Source organism: Triticum urartu, chromosome 2A (genome assembly GCF_056163025.1).
Source record: "Triticum urartu cultivar PI428250 chromosome 2A, HENAU_Tu73, whole genome shotgun sequence".
NCBI lineage: Eukaryota > Viridiplantae > Streptophyta > Magnoliopsida > Poales > Poaceae > Triticum > Triticum urartu.
This window is the reverse complement of record NC_141874.1, coordinates 397,796,199-397,814,514: the sequence shown is the minus strand read 5'-3', so window position 1 is coordinate 397,814,514 and position 18,316 is coordinate 397,796,199. Positions and strand designations below refer to the sequence as shown.

Genomic DNA, 18,316 nt, shown 5'->3' with positions numbered 1-18,316 from the left:
CGGAGATACCTCTTCGACAATCGGAGTGACAAATCCTAATCTCGATCTATGCCAACTCAACAAGTACCATCGGAGACACCTGTAGAGCACCTTTATAATCACCTAGTTACGTTGTGACATTTGGTAGCACACAAAGTGTTCCTCCGGTAATCGGGAGTTGCATAATCTCATAGTTATAGGAACATGTATAAGTCATGAAGAAAGCAATAGCAGTAAACTAAAATGATCAAGTGCTAAGCTAACGGAATGGGTCAAGTCAATCACATCATTCTCCTAATGATGTGATCCCGTTTATCAAATGACAACTCATGTCTATGGTTAGGAAACATAACCATCTTTGATCAACAAGGTAGTCAAGTAGAGGCATACTAGTGACACTCTGTTTGTCTATGTATCTACACATGTATTATGTTTCCGGTTAATACAATTCTAGCATGAATAATAAACATTTATCATGAAGTAAGGAAATAAATAATAACTTTATTATTGCCTCTAGGGAATATTTCCTTCAGTACTAAGGGCACGAGGGTTCGTATGGAGATGGGTTAGTTGGGTGACTACGTTGCTATCCACGGTGAGCACCAGGATCATTTTCAACGGAGTCCCAGGAAGCATCATCTACCACGCTCAGGGTCTAAGGCAAGGGGACCCCGTCTCCCCTATGCTTTTTGTGATCGCCATGGACACTCTCTCTTCCCTCATCAACACAACCACGACCGAGGGTGTCATCAGCTCCTTTAGAGGGATCGAGCCAATGCAGAGGCTATCGGTTTATGCTGACGACGTAGCGATGTTTGTGAAGCCTTCAGTGCAAGATCTGTATTGCGTAAAGGAGCCGTCGGAGGTTTTTGGTGAAGCTTCAGGCTTAAGGATCAATTTCACAAAATCGGCTGCGATTTTGATAAGCGGATCAGAGGAGGATAGGCATAGAACGAGGGCAGTGCTGCAATGTCAGCTAGGCGCATTCCCTTGCAAATACCTTGGAATCCCGCTCGCGATCCACCAATTGGGACGTACGGACTGGCAACCGTTGCTCGATCAAGTCAGGAAGGTGGTACCTACATGGCAAAGAGGGTTGATTCAGAGGTCTGGAAGATTGATCCTTGCCAAATCAGTTGTCTCTGCAAGGCCGGTACATCAGCTCATGGTGCTTGATGCCCCTGGATGGGTCTTTGAAGACATGAAGAAATGGATGAGGGCGTTCTTTTGGGCCGACAAAGACAAGGTAAATGGCTGGCAATGCCTTGTGGCTTGGGACACGGTGTGCCGTACAACATGTTTTGGCGGCCTAGGATTCCGAGATCTACGCGTGCAGGAGATTGCGCTGCGTGTGCGGTGGGAATGGTTACGCAGGTCTGACTCATCTAGACCTTGGCACGGTATTCCTATGACAGAGGATGCAAAGGCCAGGCTTGTGTTCAATAGTCTTGTTAAGATCAATGTGGGCGATGGCAAGAGGGTGTTGTTCTGTATGGATCGTTGGATCCATGGGTTTACAGTCAGTGAGATTGCTCCCCTCATCCTCGAGATGGTGAACATGAGGGCACGCAACAGAAGGACAGTAAAACCGGCCTTGTCGGGGAATGCATGGACGGTGGACGTTCAGGGTGACATCTCCTTCACTGCGCACATGCAGGTGGCCAATCTATGCCTAGCCATCGCCACGGTCCCGACTAATGATCAGAGTCCGGACCAGTTTTCTTGGCCAGCAGACATCTCAGGAACTTACACAGCAAGGTCGGTCTACCAAAGGTTATGCATGGGCAACGACAGAAGGCATTTGGAGGAGCTAGGAACCCTTACGGTGCAAATTTTTTGCTTGGCTTGCGGTGTAGTATCGGCTTTGGACTTCTGACAGGCGAGCCAGACAAGGCCCCCAAGATGAGAGGTCGCCGTGCTTCACGTGCCTTTAAGAAGAAGATAACACGGATCACATCTTGGTGCATTGCGTCTACGCACGAGAGGTGTGGCACCTATGCCTCGATTCTTTCCAGCTTAACATCCACGCGCCGACCACCAACACTACCTTTTCCGAATGGTGGCTGGAGCAAAGATTGAGGTTAACAGGCAGAGTGCGACGAGGATTCGACTCCTTTGTCTTAGGGACGGCATGGGCTCTGTGGAAGCAGCGTAACACTAGGGTGTTCAACAGGCCGCGCGATCAGAAGACACCTCCCCAACTGGTAGCGCCAATTCGTTCTAATATCGTAGATTGGACTATTGCAGGGCTCGGTGTTGGAGGTCTAGATCCTTTCGTGAGAATGTAACCGCATGAGTTTGGGTTGGGGTCGGAGTGGTGTTTGCCATCTTGGATGTTCGCATCTCCGTTTGGTCTCTTGTAAATATTGTTCTGTCTTTTATAAAAATATGGTACGCCATTGGCATACTCTTGAAAAAAAAGTTTGTAGTTTCAAAAAAAGAAAAAAGAAAAAAAAAGTTTGTCCAGAAAAAAGTGATGGCTTCGAAGAGGCCCGATATGGGAGCCGCACCAGTAGCTACGGCCGCGTGCTCCTCCACTAGTGTGCCCTGATCCGCGGTAGGCGCCAAGCGACAGATTGCACAATATTCTGGTTGGCGGCAGTACTTGAATTTGCTGCCCGCCAAACGGTGTTAAAATCATGCGCCAACTCCCGGCCCGCGCACTTCTCGAGCTAACTTCCCCTCCCATGCCGCCACCGTCTCCCTCCGCAAGCCGCGTGCGTGACCCTCCCATTCCGGTCGCCGTCCTCTTAGCCACTAGCATGCTTAAAACCTAACCGTAGCGCCGGGAAACCAGCACCAAACGAAGCAAGCAACCACCCATGGACACGCCTATGCCGAAACGGCCTCGCCTCGTGCCGGCACCAGCGCCGGCGCCTCGGACAATCGCCGACATGGCCCCGGAGATCCTCCTCCGCCTCCCTTCGGACGACCCCACGCGCCTTGTGCACGCCTCCCTCGTCTGCTGGCGCTGGCGCCACCTCCTCACCGACCCGGCGTACCTCCGCCGCTACCGCGCATTCCATCGAACACCTTCCATGCTCGGCTTTGTCCTCAACCTGAAGCAGCATTACCAAGGCATGGCCCAGCTCGTCCCCACCTCCTCCTTCCGCCCCGCCGCCTCCGACCGCCCCGACCTGAATGTGCTGGACGCCCGCCACGGCCGCGTGCTCCTCCACACTGCTCAGGGCCAGCGCCTCGTCGTCTGGGACCCCGTCACGGGTGAGGAGTTCAAGATCCCCCGCGTGCCGGCCTACGCGCTTGGCTTCAACGCGGCCGTGCTCTGCGCCGCGGTCGGCTGCGACCACCTCGACTGTCATGGCAGACCCTTCCGTCTCGCCTTCATGGGATGCGGCGAACATGGCATCACGTTCGCCTGCACCTACTCGTCGGAGGCCGATGCCTGGAGCCAGCGAGTTGAGATCGAGCAGCCGGCGTTTGTTGACGGGCGACCGAGCTTCCTTGTGGGGTACACGCTCTACTTCACCTGCGACCCGTACCTCAATTTCAGAATGTTGGGGTACGACATCGTCAGGCAGGAACTCTCGGTGATTTGGCCGCCGTCCCAGCACGAGTACTACTCTTGCACCGTCCTCGTGAAAGCGGAGGATGGCAGGCTGGGGTTCGCAGGCATGCGGAACGACACGCTCTACCTCTGGTCGATGAAGGATGGCACCAACAGAGAGGTGGAATGGGTGCAGTGCAGAGTTATCCAGCACAAGACGATGCTCCACACTCGTGGCCTCTCGACGCCACCTGAGGTCGTTGGCTTCACGGACGGCCACGGACTCATTTTCGTTAGAGCATCTCCAACAGGCGCCGGTCGCGCCGCGCGAAAAAAACAGATATGCCGCGCACGTATCGCCTGGTTTGGCACGGCGCGCAGCGCTGGCTCCAGCAGCCGCGCTAAAATGCAGCGCGCACGACTCGCCGGCGCATTCCATATGGCATTTTCAACACAAAATGATAAACATTTTCCAACACAATAAAAATTTCACGCAAACAAGTTGATGAAGTTCATGCCCACAAGTTTAAAATCATGCCCACAAGTTCATCCAACCAAGTTCAAAATGCAAATCAAGTTCAATACACAAATGAAAGACATATCATTCCTCGTCCTCGTCCTCGTCTTCATCCTCGTCCTCATCTTCGGAAGACGATTCTTCCGCCTCTAAAGATGAATCTTCCTCCCTCTTCTCATCGCGCAGCGCATCACGTGAAGCTCCGATGGTGTTGGCAAGATCTTCAACGGCATCTTCATGGGAATGTGTGCGAGGAGGCACATCGAAAGACATTCCGCCCATGGCGGCCGGAGGTGCACCCATGCCTCCCATGAGAAAAGCAAAACTCATGCCTCCCATGGTGGCCATAGCGTCGGGGGGTGCTCCAATGCCAGGCATGCCTCCCATTGCACCTAAACTGCCCAGGGTACCTCCGAAGCCACCCATGGCGCTGAGGCCACCGCCACCCATGGCGCCGAGGCCATCGCCACCCATTGCACTGAGGCCACCGCCACCCATTGCGTCGAGGCCACCGCCACCCATTGCACGAACCATGGCTCTTTTTTGGATCAAGACTTCTTCTTGGGCAAGATTGACATACTCCTTTTGCGCCGCATTGAGGTTAGTTGTGTCCAAGAAGAACAAGTGCTTCTCCCATTCCAACAACCTAGTTCGCTCCTCATTGCTCACCTTCCTCTCCTCCAAAGCCACCTTCCTCTCCTCGGCCGCGGCATCTTGGGTCCTTGCCATTTTTCTCACCTCGTTGGCTTATTTTCTTGCCTTCACAATAGCTTCCATAGCATTTTTGAGCTCATCATCTCCTTTCCTCTTCTTCTTTTTGGTTTTGTCTTTCTTGCACCCATCCGGTCGCTTTGGCTTCGAGTATGAAACCGAGTTGGGTGTGGGGCTTCTCTTGCCGTCATCACTTGATGCATCATTCTCATCATCATCATCATCCAACTTAATTGTTCACTTCCGTTTGTCGCTCAAATGCAAATCATCCAAATCTTCACGCTTCTTCCATTTCTCATCATTCTTCAACACTTCATAGCAATGAGGCAAAGTAAATACCCTTCCTTTCTTGATCTTCCCCTTCTTGGTTTTCCTCTCCTCTTCTTTGAACAAGTTTTGCGCAATGTTGTACTACATGAAAACAAAGCAAGTTAGCATCAACAACAAGCAAACACAAAGAAAGTTAGCACTAACATGTAAGATGAAATGGCACTTACTCTATCGTCCTCATTTGTGCCACTTGGGTTCAACTTGTCAACCGCCTTTTAACAGGCCGCCCACCTTTGACAATCCGAGTTGATTGTCGACCACCGGGACCTAAGTGATCGGTTGGAGCGGTCAATTCCACTCATGTTGCGAGCATAAAAGTGTTCCTTCATCTGGTTCCAATAAGCATCTCTACTTTGATCACCTCCAACGGATGGATCCCTCGACACTTGCAACCAAGTATTGCATAGTAAGATGTCATCGGCGTTGGTGTAATTGCCCGCTCTTCCTTTCGGTGTGTCGACAATGCCCTCACCCTCCTCGTCCACCTCGAACTCATGGTCTTCAAAATGCATGTCATTGGTTTGAGACCAATGCGAATTGTTGGAGCCAACACCCATCGTTGACATGTATGCATCATCATTGAGACTACAAATTTTTTTTGCACAATGCAAATAAGCTATCTATATGTGACGAATGCATTCAAAAAATAACAAAAAAAGAAAAGTTAGATTTTTTTACCTTGGAGGCATTTCGTCGAACATGTTGTGCGCGCCGACCGCCGGCTCAACGAGTGACCTTGCCGGCGCTTCGGCAGCCGCCGCGCCCGTCGCACACCCCGCAAGCTTATTCCTCCTCGCCTTGGAGGTGCCGGAGCCGTCTGCCACCTTGTTTTTCTTCGCCGATGTCTTGCCCTTCTTTGGCTGCGCCGCATTGGGGAGCTTTGAGGAGGAGGGGGCGGCGGCTCGGGCCGGCGCGACGTGACGCCACCTGCCGCCGAGGTCATCCGCGGCGGCATGAAGAGGCCGCGCACGAGGCCACTGGTCAGAGGAGCTCCGGCGGAGGCGAGGCCAACGCCACCCGGGCTAGGGTTTGTGGCGGCAACGGCGGGAGGGTCGCGGCTATAGGACGGGGTGAGCGGGGTGCCGGCGCGTGCGTCCATGGGTGCGGGTCACCAGCGCCGGTGCGCACGGGGTTTTGGAGGGGGAGAAGAAGAGCGCAGTGCGAGCGTCGAGTGTGCCGCGCGCGGAAGCGGGCACCGCAAATACACCGCGCGAGGTACCGCTTCCTGCCGCGCGCCCAACTAGTTATACCGTGCGCGCGGTTATTGCGCGCCCACTGGAACCATCCGCCGGGTTGCGCGCGCGCTAAAGTGGGTATATTTACGGCGCGGCGCCTGTTTAGCGCGCCTGTTGGAGATGCTCTTAGGACAGACAACACGGTATTCTCCATGGAGCTCAAGTCAGGCCATGTCCGTAAGGTATACACCTGCAGGTCAAGAAACTACGACGTCATCGTTGTTCCCTACATGAGCTTCTGCACTCCAGGTACGTATTGATGCACGTTTGAGAATTATGATGTGTGAATATTTGCAATGCCATATGCTCTGAGCTGCTCTTGCAGTCTTGCTCATAGGCAGGTTGCGCAAGGCTGTAATCTTATATGCATCTCCTTGCTCCTACTGCCTAGTATATGTAATCTTCAGGTTGTTTGTTTGTTTCAGCTTCTCCTTGGAGAACCTGTTTCATTCAATTTTTATCGACAATTCTCGACATTGGCTTAGATATAGTACTTCCTCCGTCCCATAGTATAATACACTAGTGTAAAAAAGCTCTTATATTATGGGACGGAGGGAGTAAATCTGAATAATGTTATTATTTTAGATTTCATACCTAACTAGTCGGAATAAAGAGCTACAGCATGGTTATAAGCTTAATCAATTGTATCTTTTCAGATCGTGCTATGGGAAAACTGCCATCGCCATGAGGACCCACTGTTATCCTGTAACAAGGATCTGCTGCCCTTGGCTTGTTTCATAGATGGCGCTCCAAGTGTTTTGCTTCCAAGCTGGACTGTCTAAGTAGTTACCATGGTCAATGTTAGTATGTTTAGTTTACAGTGTGGCAGTTGAAACAAGGACAAAAGTTATGTAATCATTGGTCAGTTTAGTATGTTCCCTTTGCAGTTGTGAAGCTTAAGCAAGACAATGATGGTCAATTAGTATTTAGTATTGTATCTTTGAGTAGATTGTGCAAGCTCCTGTGGAATTGATACTACAGAGTAAGTTACAATGCAGATTTGTTGATCTACTCTCCAGTTGTGACTATAATACTGTCACCGCAAAAGAAAGTGATTATGATACTGGTCATTTTGGCGTACATTTGCTGCTTGTTTGAGTTTTTTTAAATAATAACTAATACATGTGTGTTTGTTTAATTTTTCATTCGGAACAAGGTTATCCAAGTAAATATTTTTTCAGTTGTTTTGAATCATGGAAATATTTTTTTAGCCGCTTTGAATCATGGAAATATTTTTTTCAGCTTTGCTGCACAATATTGCTCTTATCAAATTGTAGAATTTAACAGAGAACTGTGTTAGCCAAATTTAGAGCCAAATACTATGGGAAACATCCATGGGCCAAAGCATGATCATTCTTGATTGTGCCATCATTGGAGTTCCAGTGGCAGCTGGAGGTCCTAGTTGCTTTGTGACTGTGGATTGGCCCCGCCATTGTTGCCACCTAAATAGGAGGTGAAGGAGGAGCCGCCCTCCCTGTGCTACCGTGGCGTCTAAATCGGACTCCACATAAGGGGTGAAGGAGGAGCTACCCTCGTCGCCGCGCAACACATTAGGCGACTTAGACCGGTCGACATCACCGCCGAGACATCTTTCGCGCGACAAGGAGAGGGCACGACCATCACCACCCTGTTGTTGTGAAGGAGCCATCCCTGGCGCTTGCGGACGCGTGTGGACCTCTTGCATTACCTCAGCCACGGAGGCGGCAACATGTCATCGCGCAACACCATGACGGAGGCCGAGTCGGTGGTGCATCATGAAGTGCCAGGCCGCATTCGCGATGTCAGACATTGCCTCGGACTAGGCCCTTGCTGGCCTTGCATTGGCTTGGGTGGAGGACCTATCTAGGATCATCACAGAGATATCCATAAGCCGACGGCGGCGCCCCAGTGACCAACTTGTCACGATTGGCACGGACGATTCGCTACATGCCACCGTTTTCGTCGCCGGCAATGGCAAAGACGAGGGGCGGGCGAATCGGGGTGACGTCCGTAGTCATGCACGCGACGACGGAGGACATCGAGCGGCCAATTAGGGATGCCGCTGCCCCTACGCGTCCTTCTGTCGCTGGAAGGGCCATGGCGACTCCGACGAAGAAGGTCCCGTCGGCCAGGGAGTCCATGCGTACAAGGTTATCATCCGATACTCGTTTAGTTTTTTAGGTATTAAACCATTTAGTTGAACATGTTAAATATCATCCGATTTAATGCAATATGTCCAACTTTGCATGAATTAGGTCCAGTTTGCATGAAATTCGTTCGATTTGCATGAAATTTATCCTTTTAGTTTCATTTTCATCTGAAATGCAGGCTAACATTTTAGACATGTTGTTGGGTGGCTGACTCCCATATCCGTCCATGGACCCATCAGGATGCATTCACGAACAGATAGTGCCAATTTACAGGTAGCATGTTGAAGACAAACTTGGCCACATGGGTCGCATGTCATGTGGCGGTCCGTTGTCATGCATGCTCGGTCTGTCACGTGCATAAGCTGGTTGTGCCGGCACGCGACACACTTTGGGCTATGCTTGGGCTGCAAAGCCAATTCGACATGCCGACACGACACGATGCACCTAAATCAATCCAAATAGCCCCCCAAACAATCAATTAGATCGAAAAGCACGGCCATGCAGGCTAAACGTGTGTCAAGCCAACCCGTTTACTAGAAAGAGGTTGTGCCTGGGTCTAAGGGCATGGCACACGGTCCGACACGACATGGCCGTGTAGCAACCATGTCGTGCCAGGCATGTTTAGCCCTTGGCCGGGCCATGACTAGCCGTCCCCATCTTTTTTTGACGGGAAATATTTGGAGCTTTATTCAACAAACGAAGCCCTGCAGAATCTGCAAGAAGGCTAGTTACAATGATACTAGGTACAGAGTCAATCCTACATTCTGTTACATCCAATGTGCTTGCATGTCTAGCACACAGGTGAGCAGGGTAGTTGGCTGATCTAGGAATATGTTGAATACAGAAAGACTTAAAACTAGTAGAGTGCTCCAGTATTTCGGATAGGATAGGCGCCACAACTGTCCTATCATCATGACACGAGTTCCAGAGATTAACGACCTCCAAGCAGTCGGATTTCATCACGACTTTCTCGTAGCCCCTGAGCTTTGCAAAAATGACGCCTTCCCGGATTGCTAGGGCTTTAGAGATGAGGGGGTCAACAATCCCCTGATAAGGTTTACACCACACAACTCTAAAAGTCGAGTGGGAACGAGCGACTCCTCCCACCCCTCCTCTTCGAGCTTCCAAAGCAACACTGCCATCAGTGTTTATCTTGATCTCACCCTCCTCGGGTGGCCTCCAACCATGACCCGGAAGCAAACGAGCATGTTCCTTAGGTAGATCAAGCAAAGCTAAAGTATCTTTGGTCATTTTCATGGACTGTATCAGGTCAAGACCACCTTTATCATGAGTTGTATTGTTTCGAGAAGTCCATATAGCCCACATGATCGTCACCAACTTGGCTTGATCCGACTCAGAGAACTTGGGATCACAAGTAATGCCCTTTGACCATGTTGTGGGGAACGTAGCATGAAATTTCAAAAAGTTTCCTACGATCATGCAAGATCTATCTAGGAGATGCATAGCAACGAGAGGGGGAGAGTGTCCACGTACCCTCGTAGACTAAAAGCGGAAGCGTTAGGTTAACGCGGTTGATGTAGTCGAACGTCTTCGCAATCCAACCGATCAAGTACCGAACGTACGACACCTCCGAGTTCAGCACATGTTCAGCTCGATGACGCCCCTCGAACTCCTGATCCAGCAAAGTGTTAAGGGAGAGTTTCATCAGCATGACGGCATGGTGATGGTGATGTGATCCGCGCAGGGCTTCGCCTAAGCACTACGACGATATGACCGAAGGAGTAGACTATGGAGGGGGGCACCGCACACGGCTAAGAGAACAACTGATGTGCTTTGGGGTGCCCCCTTCCCCCGTATATAAAGGAGGAGAGGGAGGAGGCTGGCCATAGGGGCGCGCCATGGGGGGGAGGAACCGACTAGGCTCCTAGTCCTAGTTGCCCCCCTTCCTTTATTTCGGAGGGGGAAAAGGGAAGGAGAGGGAGAGGGGGAAGGAAAGGGGGCCGTGCCCCCTCCACTTGTCCAATTCGGACAACCCATGGGGGGGCACCCCTTGCAGGCTCCCCTCTCTCTCCCCTATGGCCCATGTAGGTGTTGGTGAACGTAGCATGCAATTTCAAAAAAATTCCTACGATCACGCAAGATCTATCTAGGAGATGCATAGCAACGAGAGGGGGAGAGTGTGTCCACGTACCCTCGTAGACCGAAAGGTTAACGTGGTTGATGTAGTCAAACGTCTTCGTGATCCAACTGATCAAGTACCGAACGTACGACACCTCCGAGTTCAGCACACATTCAGCTCGATGACGTCCCTCGAACTCTTGATCCAGCAAAGTGTCGAGGGAGAGTTTCGTCAGCACGACGGCGTGGTGACGGTGATGATGTTGTGTGATATGTCCATTTTGCATCATGTTTTCTTACTGTTATTTATAATGTTTTATCCATAATAATGCTTTTTGGAGTAATTCTAATGCCTTTTCTCTCATAATTTGCAAGGAACACACCCAGAGGGAGAATTTCGGCAGCTGGAAATCTGGACCTGGAAAAGCTACGTCAGGCCACCTATTTTGCACAACTCAAATGAGATGAAACTTCATGGAGATTTTTTTATGGATTATTTAAGAAATACTGGAGCTAATAAACACCAGAGGGGGGCCACCAGGTGCTCACAACCCACTTGGGCGCGCCAGGCCCCCCAAGTGCTCCCTGGTGGGTTGTGGTCTCCTCGGCCCACCTCCGGTGCTCATCTTCTGGTATATAAGTCATTTTGACCTAGAAAAAATAAGGAGAGGACTTTCGGGAAGAAGCGCCGCCGCCTCGAGGCGGAACTTAGGCAGGAGCACTTTTGCCCTCCAGCAGAGCGATTCCGCCAGAGAAACTTCCCTCCCGGAAGGGGAAATCATCGTTGTCATCATCACCAACAACTCTCCCATCTTGGGGAGGGCAATCTCCATCAATATCTTCAACAACACCATTTCCTCTCAAACCCTAGTTCATCTCTTGTGTTCAATCTTGTTACCGGAACTATAAATTGGTGCTTGTGGGTGACTAGTAGTGTTGATTACATCTTGTAGTTGATTACTATATGGTTTATTTGGTGGAAGATTATATGTTTATATCCATTATGCTATTTAATACTCTTCTGATCATGAACATTTTTATCATTTGTGAGTAGTTACTTTTGTTCTTGAGGTCACAGGAGAAATCATGTTGCAAGTAATCATGTGAACTTGATATGTGTTTGATATTTTCATAGTATGTATGTTGTTATTTCCTTAGTGGTGTCATGTGAACGTTGACTACATGACACTTCACCATATTTGGGCCTAAGGGAATGCATTGTGGAGTAGTAATTAGATGGTGGGTTGCGAGAGTGACAGAAGCTTAAACCCCCGTTTATGCACTATTTCGTAAGGGGCCGATTGTATCCAAAAGTTTAATGCTATGGTTAGAATTTATTCTTAATACATTTCTCATAGTTGCAGATGTTTGCGGGAGGGTTGATCATAAGTAGGAGGTTTGTTCAAGTAAGAACAGCACCTAAGCACCAGTCCACCCACATATTAAATTATCAAAGTAGCGAACACAAATCAAACCAACATGATGAAAGTGACTAGATATTTCCGTGTACCCTCAAGAACGCTTTGCTTATCATAAGAGACCGTTTTGGCCAGTCCTTTTCCTCAAAAGGATTGGGCTACATTGCTGCACTTTAGTTACTATTATCGTTACTTGCTCGCTACAAATTATCTTGCTATCAAACTACTCCGCTACTTACAATTTCAGCACTTGCAGAAAATACCTTACCGGAAACTACTTGTCATTTCCTTCTGCTCCTCGTTGGGTTCGACACTCTTACTTATCAAAAATAGCTACAATTGATCCCCTATACTTGTGGGTCATCAAGGCCATTTTCTGGCGTCGTTGCCGAGGAGTGAAGCGCCTTTGGTAAGTGGAATTTGGTAAGGAAACATTTATATAGCGTTCTAAAATTTATTGTCACTTGTTACTTTGGAAAACAATCCTTTGAGGGGTTTGTTCAGGGTATCTTCACCTTGTCCGGAACCACAATTAGCAATCCGTCAACTTACTGCACCTACTGAAAATATTGAATATGAAATTCCTTTGGGTATGATAGAACAACTGCTAGCTAAACCTTATGCAGGAGATGGAACCGAACATCCTGATATGCACTTGATATATGTGGAACAAATTTGTGGATTGTTTAAGCTTGCAGGTTTACCTGGGAAGTGACGAAAAAGGTTTTCCCTTTATATTTGAAGGGAAAAGCATTGGCATGGTATAGGCTATGTGATGATATTAGATCATGGAATTGGAATCGTTTGAAATTGAAGTTCCACCAAAAAATTTATCCTATGCATCTAGTTCATCGTGATCGGAATTATATATATATAATTTTTGGCCTCGTGAAGGAGAAATTATCGCTCTAGCTTGGGGGAGGCTTAAGTCAATGTTATATTCATGCCCCAATTATGAGCTCTCAAGAGAAATTATTATCCATAATTTTATGCTCGGCTTTCTCATAATGATCAAACCATGCTTGATACTTCTTGTGCTGGTTCATTTATGAAGAAGACTATTGAATTCCAGTGGGATCTTTTGGAAAGAATTAAACGCAACTCTGAAGATTGGGAACTCGGTGAAGGTAAAGAGTCAGGTATCAAACTTAAGTATGATTGTGTTAAATCTTTTATGGATACCGATGCTTTTCAAAAGTTTAGCACTAAATATGGACTTGACTTTGAGATAGTAGCCCCCTTTAGTGAATCATTTGCTACTCATGTTGAACTCCCTAAGGAGAAGTGGTTTAAATACCACCCACCCATTAAAGAAGAAATTAAAGAACCAATACCAGTTAAAGAAGAAAATATACTTTATAATGTTGATCCAGTTGTTCCTTCTGCTTATATTAAGAAACCACATTTCCCTGTTAGGATTAAGGAACATGCTAAAGTTTCAACTGTGATTAACAAAAGCTATATTAGAACACCTAAACCTGATGAACAAATTAAAGTTGAACCTAGTATTGCTATGGTTAAAGATCTCCTGGAAGAAGATATGGATGGGCATGTTATTTACTTCTGTGAAGAACTGCTAGAATTGCTAAACCTGATAAAAGAGATAAACATAGACCTATTGTTGGCATGCCTGTTATTTCAGTTAAAATAGGAGATAACTATTATCATGGTTTATGTGACATGGGTGCTAGTGTTAGTGCTATTCCTTACACTTTATATGAAGAAATCATGAAAGAAATAGCACCTACTGAGATAGAAGAAATAGATGTTACTATTGAACTTGCTAATAAAGACACCATATCACCAATTGGGATTATTAGAGATGTTGAAGTCTTGTGTGGGAAAATAAAATACCCTGCTGATTTTCTTGTTCTTGGTTCCCCACAAGATGACTTTTGTCCCATTATCTTTGGTATACCTTTCTTGAATATAGTTAATGCTAAGATAGATTGTAAGAAACAAACTGTTGGTGTTAGCTTTGGTGATGAGTCTCATGAGTTTAATTTTTCCAAGTTTAGTAGAAATCATCATGAAAAAGAATTGCCTAGTAAGGATGAATTAATTGGTCTTGCTTCTATTGCTGTTCCACCTACTGACCCTTTAGAACAATATTTGCTAAACCATGAAAATGATTTACATATGCAAGAAATAAATGAAATTGATAAGGTTTTCTTTGAACAACATCCTCTGCTTAAACACAATTTGCCTATTGAAACTCTAGGAGGTCCTCCTCCACTTAAAGGTGATCCTGTGTTTGAATTAAAACAATTGCCAGACACTTTGAAATATGCTTATCTTGATGAAAAGAAGATATATCCTGTTATTATTAGTGCTAAACTTTCAGAACATGAAGAAGAAATATTATTGAAAGTTCTAAGGAAGCACCGGGATGCTATTGGATATACTCTTAATGATTTAAAGGGCATTAGTCCCACTCTATGTCAGCACAAAATTAATATGGAACCTGATGCTAAATCCGTTGTTGATCACCAACGTCGGTTGAATCCAAAAATGAAGGAAGTGATAAGAACAGAAATCTTAAAACTTCTGGAAGCAGGTATAATCTATCTTATAGCTGATAGTAGATGGGTAAGTCATGTTCATTGTGTCCCTAAGAAAGGAGGTATTACTGTTGTTCCTAATGATAAGAATGAACTTATTCCACAAACAATTGTTACAGGCTATAGAATGGTAATTGATTACAGAAAATTAAACAAAGCAACTAGAAAAGATCATTACCCCTTTCCTTTTATTGATCAAATGCTTGAAAGATTATCTAAGCACACACACTTTTGCTTCCTAGATGGATACTCTGGCTTTTCACAAATACCTGTTTCTCAACCTGATCAAGAAAATACTACTTTTACTTGTCCCTTTGGAACTTATGCTTATAGACGTATGCCTTTTGGTGTATGTAATGCACCGGCTACCTTTCAAAGATGTATGATTGTTATATTCTCTGACTTTTGTGAAAAGATTGTTGAGATTTTCATGGATGACTTTTCTGTTTATGGGAAGTCTTTTGATGATTGTTTAAGCAATCTTGAGCAAGTTTTGGAGAGTTGTGAACAAACAAATCTTGTCTTGAATTGGGAGAAGTGCCACTTTATGGTTAATGAAGGCATTGTTTTGGGTCATAAAATTTCTAAAAGAGGTATTGAAGTGGACCAAGCTAAGGCTGATGCAATTGAGAAAATGCCATGTCCTAAGGACATCAAAGGTATTCGTAGTTTCCTAGGTCATGCTGGTTTCTATAGGAGATTTATCAAAGACTTCTCTAAAATTTCTAGGCCTCTTACTAATCTTTTGCAAAAGGATATTCCTTTTGTTTTTGATGATGATTGTTTAGAAGCCATTGAAACACTCAAGAAAGCCTTAATATCTGAACCTATTTGTTTAACCACCTGATTGGAACTTGCCTTTTGAAATTATGTGTGATGCTAGTGATTATGCTGTTGGTGCTGTTCTAGGACAAAGAGTTGATAAGAAACTTAATGTTATTCATTATGCTAGTAAAACTCTAGTCAGTGCTCAAATAAATTATGCTACTACTGAAAAAGAATTCTTAGCAGTGGTGTTTCCTTGTGATAAATTTAGATCTTATATTGTTGACTCCAAAGTAACTGTTCACATAGACCATGCTGCTATTAAATATCTTATGGAAAAGAAAGATGCTAAACCTAGACTTATTCGTTGGGTTCTCCTGTTACAAGAATTTGATTTACATATCATTGATAGAAAAGGAGCTGAGAACCCCGTAGCTGATAATTTGTCTAGGCTTGAAAATGTGCTTGATGACCCACTACCTATTGATGATAGTTTTCCTGATGAGCAGTTAGCTGCAATAAATGTTGCTAATAGTACTCCTTGGTATGCTGACTATGCTAATTACATTGTTTCTAAATATTTACCACCTAGCTTTACATACCAGCAAAAGAAAAAATTCTTCTATGATTTAAGACATTACTTTTGGGATGACCCACATCTTTATAAAGAAGGAGTAGATGGTATTATTAGACGTTGTGTACCTGAGCATGAACAGGGACAAATCCTACGGAAATGTCACTCTAAGGCTTATGGAGGGCATCATGCTGCAGATAGAACTACTCACAAGGTATTGCAATCTGGATTTTATTGGCCTACTCTCTTCAAGGATGCTCGTAAGTTTGTCTCTTCTTGTGATGAATGTCAAAGAATAGGTAATATCGGTACGCGTCAAGAAATGCCTATGAATTATTCACTTGCTGTTGAACCATTTGATATTTGGGGATTTGATTACATGGGACCTTTTCCTTCCTCTAATGGGTATATACATATTTTGGTTGTCATTGATTATGTTACTAAATGGGTAGAAGCCATTCTAACCAGTAGTGCTGATCACAACACCTCTATTAAAATGCTTAAGAAAGTTATTTTCCCAAGGTTTGGAGTCCCTAGATATTTAATGACTGATGGTGGTTCACACTTTATTCATGGTGCTTTCTGTAAGATGATTGCTAAGTATGATGTTAACCATAGAATTGCATCACCATATCATCTTCAGTCTAGTGGTCAAGTTGAACTTAGCAATAGAGAAATAAAATTAATTTTGCAAAAGACTATTAATAGGTCCATGAAGAATTGGTCTAAGAAATTAGATGATGCACTTTGGGCTTATAGAACAGCATATAAAAATCCTATGGGTATGTCCCCTTATAAAATGGTTTATGGAAAAGCTTGTCATTTGCCTCTTGAGTTATAACATAAAGCATATTGGGCAGTTGAAGAACTCAACTATGATTTCAAACTTGCTGGTGAAAAGAGGTTATTTGATATAAGCTCCTTAGATGAATGGAGAACCCAAGCTTATGAGAATGCAAAGTTATTCAAAGAAAAAGTAAAAAAGATGACATGACAAAAGAATTCAAAAGTGTGAGTTTAAAGTTGGAGAATATGTTCTTTTGTACAACTCTCGTTTTAGATTTTTTGCAGGAAAGCTCCTCTCAAAATGGGAAGGCCCATACATCCTCGAGGAGGTTTAACACTTTGGAGCCATCAAAGTAAATAACTCCGAAGGTACTAACCCGAAGGTTGTCAATGGGCAACAAATAAAGCATTATATCTCAGGTACACCTATCAATGTTGAAAGTAATATTACCCAAACTTTGACACCGGAAGGACACATAAAATAGTCCTTCTGGAACACTCTAGAATCGTGAAATAAAGAGGTACGTGATACGGTAAGTAAACGGACTCCAAAAAACCCGCAAAAATATTTTTTATCAGTTTTGGAATATTTTAAAATTTTGGAAATAAAGAAACTTCCAGGAAGTGCCCCTTGGTGGGCACAAGACACCAGGGCGCGCTAGGCTGGCGTGCCCAGGTGGGTTGTGCCCACTTGGGACACCTTCCGTACTCCGTTTTTCTACCATATACTTGTCCTCCAAGATAAAAAAAATCTATATATACTTCCCGAACCTGTTGATCACCGTATCACGAAGAAATCCTCTGTTCTCTTTCCTTGCTGTTTCTGGTCAGATTTATCAAGCGATGCATCATGTCTTCTTGCTCCTCCAACAACATGGAAGAAGATGCTTGGCTAATGAAGATCAAGATGAAGCAGGATGAGCCTACGGACGCCCTCAAGGAAGACAAGGGCAAGAAAGCTACCATGGATCCGCCCCTGGTGGCAGCACGAGATCTGCTGGCCGAGGAGGAGGAAGAGGATATCCTTAAAAACCTACCTTCCTCATCTTACTCCCACTGAGATTGAGGCTTTTCGCGTCATTGAAATAGTTCGCATGCAGAATAAGTATCTTACTCGCGAAAATATTTTGCATCAAGAGCATATCATCCATCTCCGGAGCGTCATCCAACGGTTGGAGAACCTCTTGATCCTTAAGGATAGGATCGCTTCATCACCACCATCATCTTCTTCACCACCAAACGATAATTGAGTATCGGGTATGGGCACTCCCCTTGGCTTCCGCCAAGCTTGGGGTAGGTGCCCCGGTATCGTATCATCCCATTATCTCTTTGCTTTTACTTATCCTAGTTCGATCATTTGCTTTTAGATGAAATAAAGTTTAGTTCGATTCTTCATTCTTTGAGATTTTGCTTAGTGATCTATCCTTGTAATCGTGTGCAAGTTATATAATAAAGTTAGTTTGAGTTTTTGCTTTCTTTACTTTCATGTTGCAAATAAAGAAAAGAAATAAAGAAAAAAAGAGAGAAAGGAAACAAATGAAGAAAGGAAATAAATCAATAAGATTATATACTAATCGTATGGTAGGTGATGGCACCACATAATTAAGGAAAAGTATAAGTAGAAAATTTTATTAGAGATTGACAAACAATTAGTCAATGATGCAATTCATGAAAGAATTAATAAGGGAAGAGAAGATTCACATATAGATATACTACACTAGAAATCT

The 18,316-nt window shown here is 45.3% G+C and overlaps 1 protein-coding gene across 1 annotated transcript; it reads left to right on the top strand.

The window, feature by feature from the left end:
• Window positions 1–2,801: 2,801 nt before the first annotated feature.
• On the top strand, window positions 2,802–6,965 carry LOC125541573 (uncharacterized). Its single transcript, XM_048704945.2, has 3 exons — window positions 2,802–3,784; window positions 6,411–6,526; window positions 6,934–6,965. Exons 1-3 carry the CDS (start codon window positions 2,802–2,804, stop codon window positions 6,963–6,965), a joined length of 1,131 nt encoding a protein of 376 aa, XP_048560902.2.
• The last annotated feature ends 11,351 nt before the right edge of the window (window positions 6,966–18,316 follow it).